This window comes from Seriola aureovittata, chromosome 6, assembly GCF_021018895.1.
Source record: "Seriola aureovittata isolate HTS-2021-v1 ecotype China chromosome 6, ASM2101889v1, whole genome shotgun sequence".
Classification (NCBI taxonomy): domain Eukaryota; kingdom Metazoa; phylum Chordata; class Actinopteri; order Carangiformes; family Carangidae; genus Seriola; species Seriola aureovittata.
Window position 1 is genome coordinate 24565160 of NC_079369.1, and position 14633 is coordinate 24579792.

Here is a 14633-nt window from a genome sequence, read left to right on the forward strand (position 1 = left end):
ACTCAAAATTATATCTTAGCTATAATATAATAGTATCTTTACTATGCACTGTCGCTGCACTTCCTTACCTGATCTCCTCACACTTCACCTGATTGAATAGATTTAGTACTTAACACCTATTCAAGGTCTCTTACTGCACCGAAGCTTTAGTGATGTCCCTCTATTGTAAATCAGTTTGCACAAAAGCAATTTACAACTGAGTAAATGTAATAATGTAATGTCAGGATTTAATTGTTTGGGGGTTTTTTTTGCATTTATATCAATAGACTTTGTCTGTTTGACAATAGACTAGTTTCCACTTGTCAAACATGAGTGTAACCAATAACATCAATCACGGCCGCATCTCTTTTGCAGTGTGTCGCTTTCAGAGCGTGCACATTCACACACCTAATTTTAACTCTCTAATGTTATTAGTTACACCTGAGCTTCTCCTAATATCACACTTCCCAATGTCCACCATGAGAAAGGTCGATTTCACAGCATATATCACAGTATTTAGCATCATTTCACATCCTGAAACGTGATTTGTGTATAGATGGGAGGAGGCGGGGGACCACCGTGCAGGAGGTTTAGACTCAGTTCACAGCATTAGCATTAGAAAGGCTATTAATGGAATTCGCCTTTAGAGCGTTCACTGGCTTGAAAGGCGGCTCTGAAAAGTCAGTTACCTGCTCCTTCGCTGAGGCTGTGACAGCTGCAGTCAGTTTGGATTCACAACAGTTACAGTGGATTTTGGTACAACCCGGCTCATATTTGGGGAAAGGGGAAGCGACATAAAGCAGATGTGATTCGTAAAGCAAATTTATTTGGTGGTGAGGAGATCTTTATTCATTTATTTACTTATTTCTTTATTAATTAAAAAAATACAAACAGAAAAAAACCCCAAAAAAGTAACGTTAAATCCTAAAAACCAATGAAACCCTCAAATAATGTCAACCAAAAGTACTGTTAATATGCTTGAACTTCGGCAGCACTCTTTTGTTATAACACAAATAATAATTCAGTGTTAATACAGCTACTGACAGAGAAAACATAAGCAAATCAAAACCATACCAACCCATCGTTCTTTTATATGCAGGTATCCCCTCTACAAGAGCCCATGTTACATTGTATACTGGCTCTTTAGTGTGTAGTCTATCTTTTCCAATTTCGGTGATCCATTCTTTCTGTGTTGGTGTGTTTGAGGAAACCAGTCATTCATAATTGTCTCCTTTGTGACCATACATAATGAGAGAAAAACGTTTTTACTTTTTGAAATAAGATCTGTTTGGACCATGTTGGACTGAAAAGTAACGGAGCACAAAAGAAAAAGTGTTTTCTGCTGCTAGGAAGCGACCGAATGACTCACGAAAAATAGATGTGGGAGGTTTATGGTAAAAGCTTGCACTATTTTGGTTTCTGATTTATCTTTTAAATGTGTTAATCTGTTACTCCAGCTGAGCCTCACGAATCACGTTTCATGTCTCACTGGTAACTTGAACAATACACACCCACCAGCACAGCTCCCTCTAATCTTTTAACACAGGGCTGTTTTTGTGTTGAATCATTGCTAACTTTGTTACGCATCTTTTAATTTGGTTTTCTCTTTCGCCCACTGTTTGAACCTGGTTATAGTCTGTCACTCTCCCTCTGTGTCTGATAAAACTTTACAGCAGATTTTAAAAAAGCTTTTCCTGGACTTTAATTTATTTCAGATGAACAACAGAGAGAGGAAGCAGATTATATTGCAGGAGTGGTTTGAGAAGTTTTTATAGAACTATTTATGGTATTTGAGAACTGCTGTGAATTGTTTCTTTCATGTTCACTGGAGATGAGTATTTGATCCTGAATAGATGGACTATTCCTTTAATATGTCTCTGTGTCCTGTGCCCATAAAGGATGCAAAACATGTTTGGCTACGCAGCCTTGATGATGATGATGATGAGGAGGAGGATGATGAAATGCTTTGAAACATGTTTTTTTTCCCCCCTCTTTTTCTTACCCAATAGAAAAATGCATTGATTTATTAACAATAATAATAATAATAACTTACCCAAGGCCACTTTACAGAGTAAGAACACAAATAAATAAATAAAACATATATATAAATGAAAACAAGACGAGACAGAATAAGAATGGCAATGATTGGAGGAGATCGTAGGAGGTGAGTGAGCTAGAGGCCAGAGGCCTTGGTGAACAGGTGGGTTTCTGAAACTGTCCAGAGATGAGACTGTGTCGATCTCTTCTGGGAGAGAGTTCCAGAGGCTGGGGACTGCCACACTGAAAGCTCTGTCACCGAACAGAGTGATCGATTGTGTTAAGATCCTGCTTCACCACAGTTCACATCACATATTTTATTCTGCTGTGATCCAACAGCAGGAGTGGAAGCAGAGGAATTTAAATCAAGGCACAGTGGTCTTGTGAATATGGTATAAATATTTGATCTTTCTGATCTGCTTATTCATCACTTGTTCCCTCCTTTATATTCTTCTCTACCTCGTTTCCTCTCCTCCAGTGGGCTCCCAGGACAGTTTGTTGGAGATCACCTTCCGGTCTACAGTCCCTCCAGTGATCTGTGACCCCACGACCCCTAAACCCGAGGTGTCGGCCCTCAACCTTCCTGCGCTAACCACCGGTGACGGGACCAGCAATGCCTTCTCATCTTCCAACGGGACTCTTGGAAGCCCCCTAGGTAGGGACCAGTGTCTTCTCAAACTGGAGTGTTTCCGTTTCCTCCCGGGACCCCCGGGGCCTCCGCCTCCTCGACTTCCCTCGCCTCCTCCGCCGCTCCAGCCTAACAGGCTAGAGATCAAAAGTCCTGAGGTCTCTGAGGGCACGGTGGAGTTGTTGTCCCGTGACGTCAAAGCTCTGGGCTGCCTGGACTTTGCCAGGTTTCGCGAGTCAGGTATCGCCTCAGAATACGAGTCGAACACAGACGACAGCGATGACAATGAGGACGAGGGGGAGGACGAGGAGGAGGAGGGGGAGGAGGATATGGAGATCTTTGGCTGGGGGACGGACGAGGAGACACTGAGACTGCTCAATGTCCTCAACAGACAGGCAACTCCCGACTGTCTGGGAGACGAAATAGCGGTGTAACCCATTAACCTGCCCCCCCCCCGAAGAATCCTACTGTCGAGATTTAACACAATAGCCTTTAACAGTTTTTGTCCATTCACTTCAGACTCCCCTGTAGGAACAACATGCAGCAGGATCACCTTTGTCACAATTAGAAATGAAAAGCCATTTCATCAGTTCGTCAATTTACCAGATAAATATTTACCCACTATTTTTAGGTAACAGCCAGTCCTCCTCTGATTTTTTATTTGCTTTTTTATTTGATTATTGGTACAAAATATTAGATGTATCACAAATAAGGTGCCTTCAGTTTGAACATGAAGCAAATGAAACCAGTCAGCGCAGTGGCCACGGCAAAAAAAAAAGTTGAACCATGCTCAACGGGCGCTGTGTTGGTCATACACACACATGCAGGTGCACATTCCTGGTGGATACTTGTAATGTCAACACCATAGTCCTACTATTCACCTTGTGATTGTCGTAACAAAAGATAGAATAGTTGCCACAGAGAAGCTCCAGTCTGTGAGTGTTAAGATCCGCTGTACAGTGTTTTATCGTCTGATAAAGGCATTCATCTGTTGAATTTCACGACTCACCGGTGCCTTAAGCAACACACAACCAGCCATGCAACATCCTGTAATGTTTTCAGTCTCGATCTCCACTTAACAGAAAGACACAAGGGGACACAGAAAAATAATACATAAAGGAACTAAGGTGAAAGTTTCTCAGAGGGAAAGGGATTCAATCTTTCTCAACAAATGGTTTACTATTAATGAATTGTTTTAATACTACTACTACTCCTACTTCTACAGTCCTGGATCAGGGATACAGTTACAGTTAGATATATCAGTTTGAGCCAAAAAGTCACATTTACCTGAAGCTGTACAGGTAAGACTCAATGAATGTCTGGGTCTGTGGGGGAAATTATATAATAAGAGAAACAATTTGAGTCCTGTTAAGTTTTTAAGTCAGTCTGATACACACACACACACACACACACACACACACACACACACACACACACACACACACACACACACACACAGCTGTTCTATCTAGTCTGTTTCCTGCCACTAAAACTCATTATTGTTAATTTTAAGTCAGATATCTGGGAATAAAACAAGACAATAATTCGCTTCATGTTCAGTCTGAACTCACCTGAAGAATATTAGTATTACCTTTAGACCTCCTCCGTTAGTCACATCTGTGATACAGTGTGAATCTAATCTCTGATCTATATGCATAATCATGCATATACTCTGCTTCCTTAAAATCTCTTGCTTTCCTTTCCTTTCTTCTCTTTTGCCTTTTTTATTTTCATTACACACACAGACCTTTTAACCACACACACTCACTTACACACTCCCAACATCCCACCAGCTCACTGTTGTTGAATTTCAAATTGTGATTCAGGTGCTGTATAAAAAAGAAAAAAAAAAAAAATCAGGTATGTACCTGTCAGTGCAGATTGAAATTCAATAAAACGTCAGTCTGTGTGTGTGTGTGTATGCGTGCGTGCGTGTGTGCTCGTCTTCGTCACGTAGATGTCAGGATATAACAGAAAATCAAACCAAAAGCTAAACAAGCTCCTCTGTTTAAAAAAAAAAAAAATGTACATACACAATATCTCTCGTAGGTTAGTTCAGGGGCAAGCTTTCAATTTGTCAGGATCGGGAGCGTAGCTGTCGGTCACGCTGGCAGGAACAAGACGACCGGGGCTGGAGAGACTGATGAGCTCTTGCCCTTGATGGAGTGAAAAGTGACTCTTCTGACAAGGAAAGACGAACACTTGAGGAACTTTGTAGCAGTCTCTGTGTTTGGAGAGGGGAAACTCCTCTCTGGCTCTGTTCATAATTAATCAAAAGACTATTTTTAGACTAACCTGTATCTGTACTTGTGTGTACAACCTTTGTTTTCTACGTCATCCCACAGAACTGTTGAACTGCTCCGTCCTTGACTTCTGCAGGCAACCCTCTTTTTTTGTCTCCTCACAATTTGTTGACTTGGTAGTCAGAGCATGTTTGCACTCTTTTCACTTGTCCACACATTTCCCTTTGCTTTTTAATTTATGTAAAGCCAGGATTAGTCGGACCTCAAGGAACGCTGTTTGTTTCTTTTATTCATCCCATAAACAAAAACTCTTCCCATCGTGCCAGAGCAGCGGCTCACAGATGACAGCCAAGAGTGGTCTCATTTGTTTAAACCCAGCTCTGTGTATGGCATCCAGGCACAATGCAGTATTAAAGTATTCATTTTGATTCACGAGAAAAGCCACAGAGTTTCATTTCTACATGCGTAGCCGCAGTTTATCAGATCAGCAATCCTGTCGGATCAATGCAGACGGACCGGTGTTTTGGCAAAAGTAGTTGCAGAGATTTAAAGGGGAATCAGGCCAATTTTCAGTGTGCTTTTGTAAAAGAGCTTTAGCCTGATCTGAAGGAGTCAACCCAATCTAGTGAGAGTCCAGTAAACTAAATCCCAGTTACCCTCTCACTTTCTGAGGGTGTTTGTATTATAGGATAACTGAGATCCTATCTGAGATGTTATTTCTCTCAGAGTTTGTGTGGAAATTTGTGCCAAGTCAGTCTCGCATGAGAGCTAACTAGAGTGTGTGTTACTCTGTGAAGTGTGTTCAGCTCAAAACTTTTCAGACAAGAGCTGTGGATCAACATTCAGCTCCAAGTATTGGTCCTCACATGTGCAAAATTTTGGTCCTGATCCAAAATGGACCAGTGGAAAACCTTCCTGAACCCAGTGTGAGGAAATTGATTTTCTAAACAAAAGACCCTGAACCTGAAAGAGACCCCTGGAGAGTCAGAGCAGGGGCCAGTTTCACAGAGATATCTCAGACTGGTCTGTAGTGTTAGGCCAGTCTTAGTTTTGCTCATAGATCAGTCTGATGTTAGTCCGTTGTTAGACCGTTTCACAAAAATAAACTGACTCATTTTAAGTCAAAAACATTAGAAGCCCTACCCCTAGACTAACTCAGGCCTAAGACCAATGTTACCATGGAAACAATCAATGACACCTGTGGTGGCCAGTAGCACCCAGCAACAAAAAACAAGAAATCATGGCTCATAATTTATAGCTTGCTAATATAACCTTGTTGTGGGGGAAAGAGTTTTTAGAGACTACATACATTTTTTTTCCAAATTAGATTCATCTTTTTATTGTTACACTCTTCATACACTCTTTTAACTTTTGAATTCTTCCAAAAGAAAATCATTTTCCACTGGGGTAAATGGAGCTGAGTGGTTGGATGCTGTTCCTCAGGCAGCAATTTACCCAGAATTCATTCACAGTCTGAACTAAACTGCTTTGTGCAACAGATGAATTTAGTCTGACTATTTGTCATACATAAACCACAGTCAAAGTCTGTCTTTGTGAAACTGGCCCCGGATTTGAAATATAGCTGGGAAAAATTGACTCAATCTAAAATGCGGTCGACTCAAACAGAGAGAACACTGGCAGCAGCATCGTGTGCCACCAATTAACAAGCAAAAGTGGATAAGAAGATTAGCAACACCTTTCCCCTCCTGTTATGATGATGAAGCACCATGTGATCAGAGCTGGGAGCAATTCCCATATTAACACACAGACCTGAGACCTGCAGCAATGAAAGGGGAACCCACCCTGATCAAATGATTATAATTTTGACGTGGTCGGACTCGGGTCCTGAATTGGGAATTAGGAAGATTTTACTTATTGATTTAACGTTAAATTGTGTGTACGGTGTCTGTTGTCCATTCATAGTAAATCTTCAAATTGCAATAGCCATTACATGTTAAGTACTCTGATATTTTATGCCTGTATTAGAGGTGACAAGTAATAATGGGAGACACAGATCTGTGGAATGTGGAACCACAAAGGTCCCCAGCCAAATTCCAGCCATGGTTGTCATGGTTCATGGTTTTTTTTTTATATTCCAATTAAAACTAAACTAAACTTTTGGCGGAAATTACTTTAAACACACTCAAAAATCTCCCAATCCCACGCTGACAACCATTGCACTCTTAGCTGTGTTTCTTTCTGTTTCCATGAAGCACTGTTTTTCAACTGTTTAACAAAGTCGACCGGAAACAGATGGATCAGACACGAGTCAAACTGGCAACAGTATGAAGGATGTCCTCTCTGACACCCTCTTCTCCACATCTTCTTCTGTTCTCTCATCATCTCTTTTCTTCCTCTTCTCTTGTCTTCTGTTTCTTTTCCTCTGATGTTATTTTTGATAGGTTTTAGCTGTGACTATAAGGCATAAAAGTCAGACTTCTGCACTATTTCAAGCTACAGAAATGCAAGGCACAGGTGTGTGAAACAGCTCATCACTAGGGCAACAGATAAGAATGAGTTCACGGCTAGAAGACATTAATAAATAGATGTTTCGCCTCTATCTGGGACCTGTGGACTGTAAAAGTGATCATTTTTAAATCATGTTTCAGCAGGCGAGGCAATCAACTTCAGATACTGTGATAAGTTATACTGTAATAAAACAGCCCTTGACATCAACAAAAAAAAAAATTCAGACCAGTTGCAATAAATCGTTGTTAAACACGTCGCGATACGGATATGGCAATAATTTAAAAAGGTCGCCCTATCTCATGATACAGTGATCAATTTGAATCAGAGAGTGTATTACATTATCAGGTAAGAAATGACTTCAATATCAGGCTCAATCACATTTTTGACTATGTAGAGTGAGGTTACATAGAAGCCTGGAGACAAGAGCGTGTCTGGAGACCAGGCATTATGAGACTGTCAGTAAGTTATTTTAGTTTTAGTTCCTTATGTACTCCCTCTTGTGACCTAAACCCTCAAATGTGATTATTTATAAGTCTGTCTGTATTTTTGTCACAGTCATTCATCTTAAGTTCTCACTTCAGACGCCTTCCACCCAACACAACACAAAACACTGCAGGAAAAATGACTTCAAAACTGAAAACGTCACAGAAATGTCAAAAAGAAACAGTTTGTTCTACCTGTCTAAAATGAGTGAATACTTAAATCTAATCCAGAACTTAAATCTCAACCCTAAACGTTTTCCACAAATATACAAACACCTTCATAATAGGTGGCCAGGTGCACCATCCAGTTACTAGAAAGTAATGGGACACATGCCAGCCAATTAGCATGGAGAATTTTAATTTGTTTAAATCTTTCTTTCTGCTCTTTTTTGTGCACCATGCCTTGGAAACTGCTGTGAGAAATGTGTGACCATGTGTATATATATCTATATGATATCTGATGTCTATATTGTCTACCGTCTTGGTCCATATCTTTCTCAGTAGATAAGCTGGAGTCGTTACCACAGGCTGAGGCCACCGCTCACAACAAAAGCTAAAAGGTGAAAGAGAGCAACAGGCAGCAGTCTTCATTTCACTTAAAGTATAACAGAGATTTAGTGGCTTTGTAAACAAATACAACAACTGTTATCTTACCTCAAACACACTGCTCGTCGTCTCTTGAACGCAGCCCTTGTTCCAGCATGTCAGATGTACTATGTTTCTAAACGTTCTCTCATTGCTGATTCATCTATTAGTTATTCATGTTGTGTGGTTGTAAAAATAACCACAGCCCTTGGCCTTTTACCTTGAGAGAGATGCTGGAGGTCAGTGATCCCTTTGTGATGGACCTGTGGTGGAGAAAGAGTCGTGAGTAGCAGCTTTTCACAGCATTTTGACTCCGTTTAACCGTCTATTCATGGGTTGTTGTGAGATCAAACACAGAAGCAGAGAGGAGATAAGTTTTCTTTGGTGAGTTACTGTCTGTTTTGTCAGACTCAGGAAAGTTTGAACTCATTCCCACATTTATAAATAGTTATTGATTCAGCCTTTAATGAATTTATGGGGTACAGTCGAATTCTGGCATCAAGACAGTGCGTATTTGTGCTTGTTGTTTTTGTGTGTGTGTGTGTGTGTGTGTGTGTGTGTGTGTGTGTGTGTGTGTGTGTGTGTGTGTGTGTGTGTGTGTGTGTGTGTGTGTGTGAGAGAGAGTGAAGTCAGTCGAGATCATCCATCATACCATACTCCCGTGTCAGCAGACAGCTTGGATAATGAGCCATTAGAGTTTGGATCATGTCGTCTGGTAGTCATATTTGTCGTCTGGGGCTCCAGGGTAGCAAGCAAGGTTGACTTTGTTCTTTGAGCTTAGTGAACTAAGGGGGTTTTCTCATACAGTTCTGCTTTAATCAGTCTTTCTGAAAGGTCTTCTGTCTATATTTTGAGGTAAACGGACATCTACTACTGAACTAGATAGGAAAACTTGAACACTTTAGAAGATGTCTATGATGCATGACCATGAATCATCTAATTTCCAAAGCTTCTGGTGGCACTTTGGCATTTTTTCTCAGGTTGCTTACACAGCTGTAGTTTGGTTCATTTGGTCTGGACCAAGGTAAAAAAAAATTTTAAAAAAAAGATACATTGTCACCTCTTTGTTCTGGTCCACCTCATGTTCACACCTGCTCTTTAACAAACAAACCAGGAGCTCATGCGACACGCTGCTGCACAGTGTTTATTTGAGCATCATTGGTTGAGACGAAAACTCTGCCTCATGAATAATGACAAACATACCGTACCGTAATGTTACGAGAGAAGCCGCTGCTACTCAATGCCAAGGTACACAGAGCAGGGCACAAGCAGAGCAGACTACAGTGTTAACTGCATGTAACTCTCTGATCAGAGAAGATCCCTGCACACGTCCCTGCTGATATGCACTTGTTACCATCATAGGACATGTGCTTCTTATACACACCAATTATAAGATTGCTTCCTTGGCGGCTGACGATCAGCAGATGGATTTAATAATAGTTCCGCTTTCGAATTCATACAACTACAGTACTATCCACACACTCCGCTGGTTTGTCTGCTTCACTTTCACACCACAAACAAACATCAGAGTTTGTTTGAACCAAACCAGACTGTTTAGCTGTGGGTTTTGGGTCTGTCATTTTTATCAGACGGACTGTCTGAAGGACCTTAAACGTTTTCAGTTTTTCAAATTCAAGAGTCACAAAATTGTCTTGAAACTGTCATTTTCATCAAACCTTTGCAATGCATTTATACTTTTGTCTGTCTTTTGTCCTATTGTAAATAAATGGGACCTGCATATTAATCTGCAGAGAGAAATCAACAACTGCGCGAAAAAAAAGCCATTTATCACATTTGCTCCTGGCTGCTGTACAGTATCTCAAGTCCTTCTTTTGTCACTATGATGGGTTTGGCGTTTGCTACAGGCGTCGGTTGATGCTGGTTAAATGATATGACACTATGTAACATGGCAGATGTGTTGCATTTAAGCCTTTCAATTGGGTTTTTATCAACAGATTACAGCCTCTCCAGAGAGCCTCATTTGGAAAAAAAATAATCCGATCCAGAGTGTCTATACAGAAACCTTTGTCCCTCTATTTATCTTATATTTGGTCTTCAAAAGGTCTGGAATCAGACACTGTGCTTTAAACTGCTGAGTCTAGTCTCTGATCTCTGTCCCAGTTTGTCTCCCTCACACTCTTGTGGTTTCCTCCCTCCTCTCATCATTCATTAATTGCCTGGTGGGGCTTGTTGTTGCCATCTGAAGGCCATGTTGACAGCCAGTCCAAACAAGTAGAGCCATATTTGGTGACCTGTATCAATTTCACCATCACAGGCACATGTTGTTTGAAACTAGGGTTAACTACTGGGACAACAAGGGAACAGCGTAGATCAATACACGTCTTTACAAGCTCAATCTGTCACCTGCAGGGACACACTTCAATACACATGTATTCCAGGCTCAGACTCAGCCAACTCAGGCCGAACACACACTTATAGTCTCTGAAACTCTCACATATTTCTGCTGGTCGGCTGTGACGTGTAATGTTCAGTGTTTGGGGAGTAGAACTGTGACACATTTTCATTAATTTGGTTCTGTTCTCCAGCAAATTGGATTTGAACTTTACTTTTAATGAGATTAAAGTGCTGACTGTTTGACGTTCACCTCCATGTTGGGTGACCAGTTACTGGCTTGTAGCTCTTTTTATGTACAGCCCCTAAGTTTATGGACAATGTAGAAAAACAATCATCCTCGTCATTTGAGTCTGAAAAAGCCTCCAAAACAAGCAAAATGTAAAGATGTTAACAGTACAGGTCTGACAGAACATCCTCAGAGAAGACCCTAAGGGGGATATTTACAAAGTCTGCTATAAATTATCATTAGGGGTGCAAAAAAAGGTAGGACAAAAGTCAGCATCCTTTTCCCTCACTGCGACCCAGGCCTTGTCACCCAGTGTCAGTGGCTAACTTCATTAAAGGAGCTATTTATAAGTTTTGTTATAACTACATGCTAACGTTAGCATCAAACTTCATTCATTTTCTCCCCAAGAGCTGTCTCCACAGTTGGAAAGCACCTCTCTTATTCTGCTTCTATTTCTATCATGTCATTGCATGCTAACCAGCTAGACTAAGCCCGTTTCTTCACTTTCCGATACCGAGTAACTGTAGCATCCAGGCTGCCCTGAAGAGGTAGTGCTGCTCAGAGGGCTGGCTATGTAGCAATAGCAAAACTTAGAAATAGCTCCTTTAATGCTCTTGTGGTTGAATGGGTTTGTTTGTGATGTTAAGAGTGACCTTCAACGACCACGTATGGGTTTAATGTTTGGTCACATGTCCAAATACTTTTGTCGGTGTAGCATAAATTGGAACTGCACTATACAGCTGGGGTTACCTAAGGTTACCTGTCAGTGTCAGTAGTCACAAAGGAAGTGTGTCTAGTGAAAGTTTATTTTTCATTCCAACTATTACAAACAAAATAGATCAAATAAAACTTCTTCAGGAGTTTCTTCAGGAATAGGCTGTGAGAGCTGAGAAAACATCAGACAGAACATCATAATATGTGGGTGCATCAAAAAACTTGAACATAAAGAATGTGTATCAGCTCCAGATACTGACACACATTCATTACGTTCATGGTCTTTGTGTATACAACCACGCACATACATAAAGAGCTACACAGTATTAACTAAGTGTCTCCTGTGTTTGTGAGTAGCGGGCTGAGGTTGTTTTGTTAATGTGAAGTAGTGCTGACAGAGACGTGTGAGTTAGTGGGTCACGTATAAACAAACACTCGCAGCAGACCCATCACTGTGCCAAAATTAATGACCAAGTCTGCACCAGAAGAGCAGAGGGAATAAAGAACTTTAAAAGCCGCGCAATTAATCCTCCTGACCTCAACATTAATGATCAGAGCCAAGCCGGACTCTGCCAGACAGACAAGATTCACACCAAGATTATAACAAACTTATCTGCTCTTTATAGACTGCTCTGGTGCTGGGTTAAATGTGTGGATGCATTTGTCCTTGTTTTTGTCCATGTTTGCGTTATCATCTTTTATTCATGAGCTTTCGTTGCTCTTTAGTCCAGACACAATTAATTGATTCATCAATAATCAACAAAAAAGAAGAATGTCAAACGTGCTGGTTCCAGCCTCTCAAATGTGCGTATTTGGTGCTTTTCTCTGCTTTATATCAGCATATCATTGAGTATATTTGGGTTTTGGATTGTTACCTTTTACTTTGAGATACTATAATAGATTAATCTGTCTGTAATTTAAAAATAGGACCGTACTTGCAGCCCATGCATGATTATCTTAAAACTTTGTGTCTATCCGTCTTCACAATAGTTTGCAACTGGGTGCTGCCCTCTACAGCTTTATATTCACAATACATGACCGCATTTTCCCACTGGGTCGTTGGATTTGAACTGGCGACCTTCCACTCGCATCCCTAACCTCTTGGCTGCCACTGCAGAGTCAGATTAGCCGTCCGTGTGGAGGCGTTTTTCTTGCCGTTGCTTCACCAGTCAAACAAAAATCCATAGACATTTAGAGGCAAAGCCGTGCTCATGTTCTGACTCGATTTCTGCTGTGCGCCAACATCTGGATGTGGTGGCAATCTTCTTTGATGTTCCCATGATGCAGAGCTTGAGGCCATGCTGAGCGGCAGCTTGGCGTTGCCCATAATCTGGAACATGTGGAGAGCTCCAGATGTAAAGGACTAAAAGAGCAAATCTGATCTGAAATCGCATCGCAGCTGAAGGCCTCAGCCACATCTGTCTGTCAGCCCGTCTGTCTTGTCCTGTTTCTTCCCCTTCTTTCTTGCAGCTTCCTTTGTGTCTCCTCACATATTGGCTCACAAAAGAAACCTGACAAATGTAACATGCACACATGCTGAATTTAAAATAGAGGTAAAAGTCGGCATCAACCTCAAAGAGAACTGCTCCCGCTGAGGCTCGCAGCAGCTGAAGGGGAAAGACGAGAGACACCTTTGATCGTTTGTAGCTTTTAGTCTGTAATATTTAAACTTATTTAGTGTTTGATGTGTCATATTAAGACTTAAAGTAAGACACATTTAGATATGTAGAACCCCCCCTTTGTTCGCGTCGTCTCGTTAAGAACAATTTCAGATTACCGAATGGTGTTGAACACACAAAAACGACACAGTTTGTCTCGCTTGTGAGGTCTGTCATGCCTTTGATTAACTGCCTCGCTGCTATGTGTGGACACAAACGCCTGTGCACATGTTTTTGTGTACGTTTCTGGGTCTGGGACGTTTTTTCCACAGTTAGGGCAACACCTCCTTATTTTCCAGTGAAGGGAAATCTTAATGCTGCAGACAATACTGTGCCTCAGCCTTTGTGGCTACAGTTTGGCCAGTTCTTATCACCTAACATCAGTGGCCACTCTAACTAATGCTGAGATGTTCATCACATATGGGTGTAATGTTCAGGTGTGCACATACTTTTGGCCATCACAGTAGCAGAATTCATCCTTAACGCAACATTTAACTGAAACCTCAATGTAAACTTAATTCTAATTCAACTAAATCCAACATCTCATCCTAAAATCTTTAATTCAGCCCTTTGAAAAGCCAGGGCTGGCAACATGATTTCATTTTCCACAGATATTCTCACAAGGATGGAAGCCCCAAGCCAAAGCGCACAGACAGACACAAAGAGAATCAGAGAGGGAGGAAGGCAGAGAGTAACCCAATGCCAGGAATGACAGATACATTATTCTGCTACAGCCTCGTTTCCCTTGCTGCTTCATCCGTAGCTACGCTCGTACTTTTGTCTCTCAGACGCTCACACACTCTCCACGGAGCTGTGGGGTCAGACAGACAGTGATGTGGCAAATGGCTGAATGAATTATTGATCTGATGACTTTGATACAGAGGAGACTGAAGGCACCCAAACATGTCTGGCATCAACCTGCATTGCTGTAGTCTGCTCCATATTTCAGTTTTGGTGTCCTAAATCCAGCCCTAGATATTCCTACAGTGTTGTAGCTCAGCTGATGTTTAATGTATTTCAACAAATATTTTGTGATGACAAAGTTTTGTAATTTACTACCGTCTAGTTTGGTCAGTAATTTCCCAGAATTCCTGTAAACAAGTGCCAGTAAATGAAGTGAACTCCTTCCATGTGGCTGTGGTTTTTTACATACATGTGGAGAGGGTAAACATGATATTACCGTAATACTGTGCTGAGATGAAGAGAGCAAGCTCTCCCAGCCGAGAAACACTTACATTTGCTCCCTTTAATTACAAC

At 41.1% G+C, this 14633-nt stretch overlaps 1 protein-coding gene across 4 annotated transcripts in view; it reads left to right on the forward strand.

Moving 5' to 3' along the window:
• nos1apa (nitric oxide synthase 1 (neuronal) adaptor protein a) overlaps positions 1 to 14633 on the forward strand; it is a 194321-nt gene that overhangs the window by 160197 nt on the left and 19491 nt on the right. For 3 of the 4 annotated variants that reach the window (XM_056379349.1, XM_056379351.1, XM_056379350.1), the window contains one exon: positions 2495 to 2671. In XM_056379349.1, the coding sequence (XP_056235324.1) occupies positions 2495 to 2671 (177 nt within the window). Of the gene's footprint in view, positions 1 to 2494; positions 5316 to 14633 lie in introns of those variants that run through there. The other variant, XM_056379352.1, reaches the window with a different exon arrangement.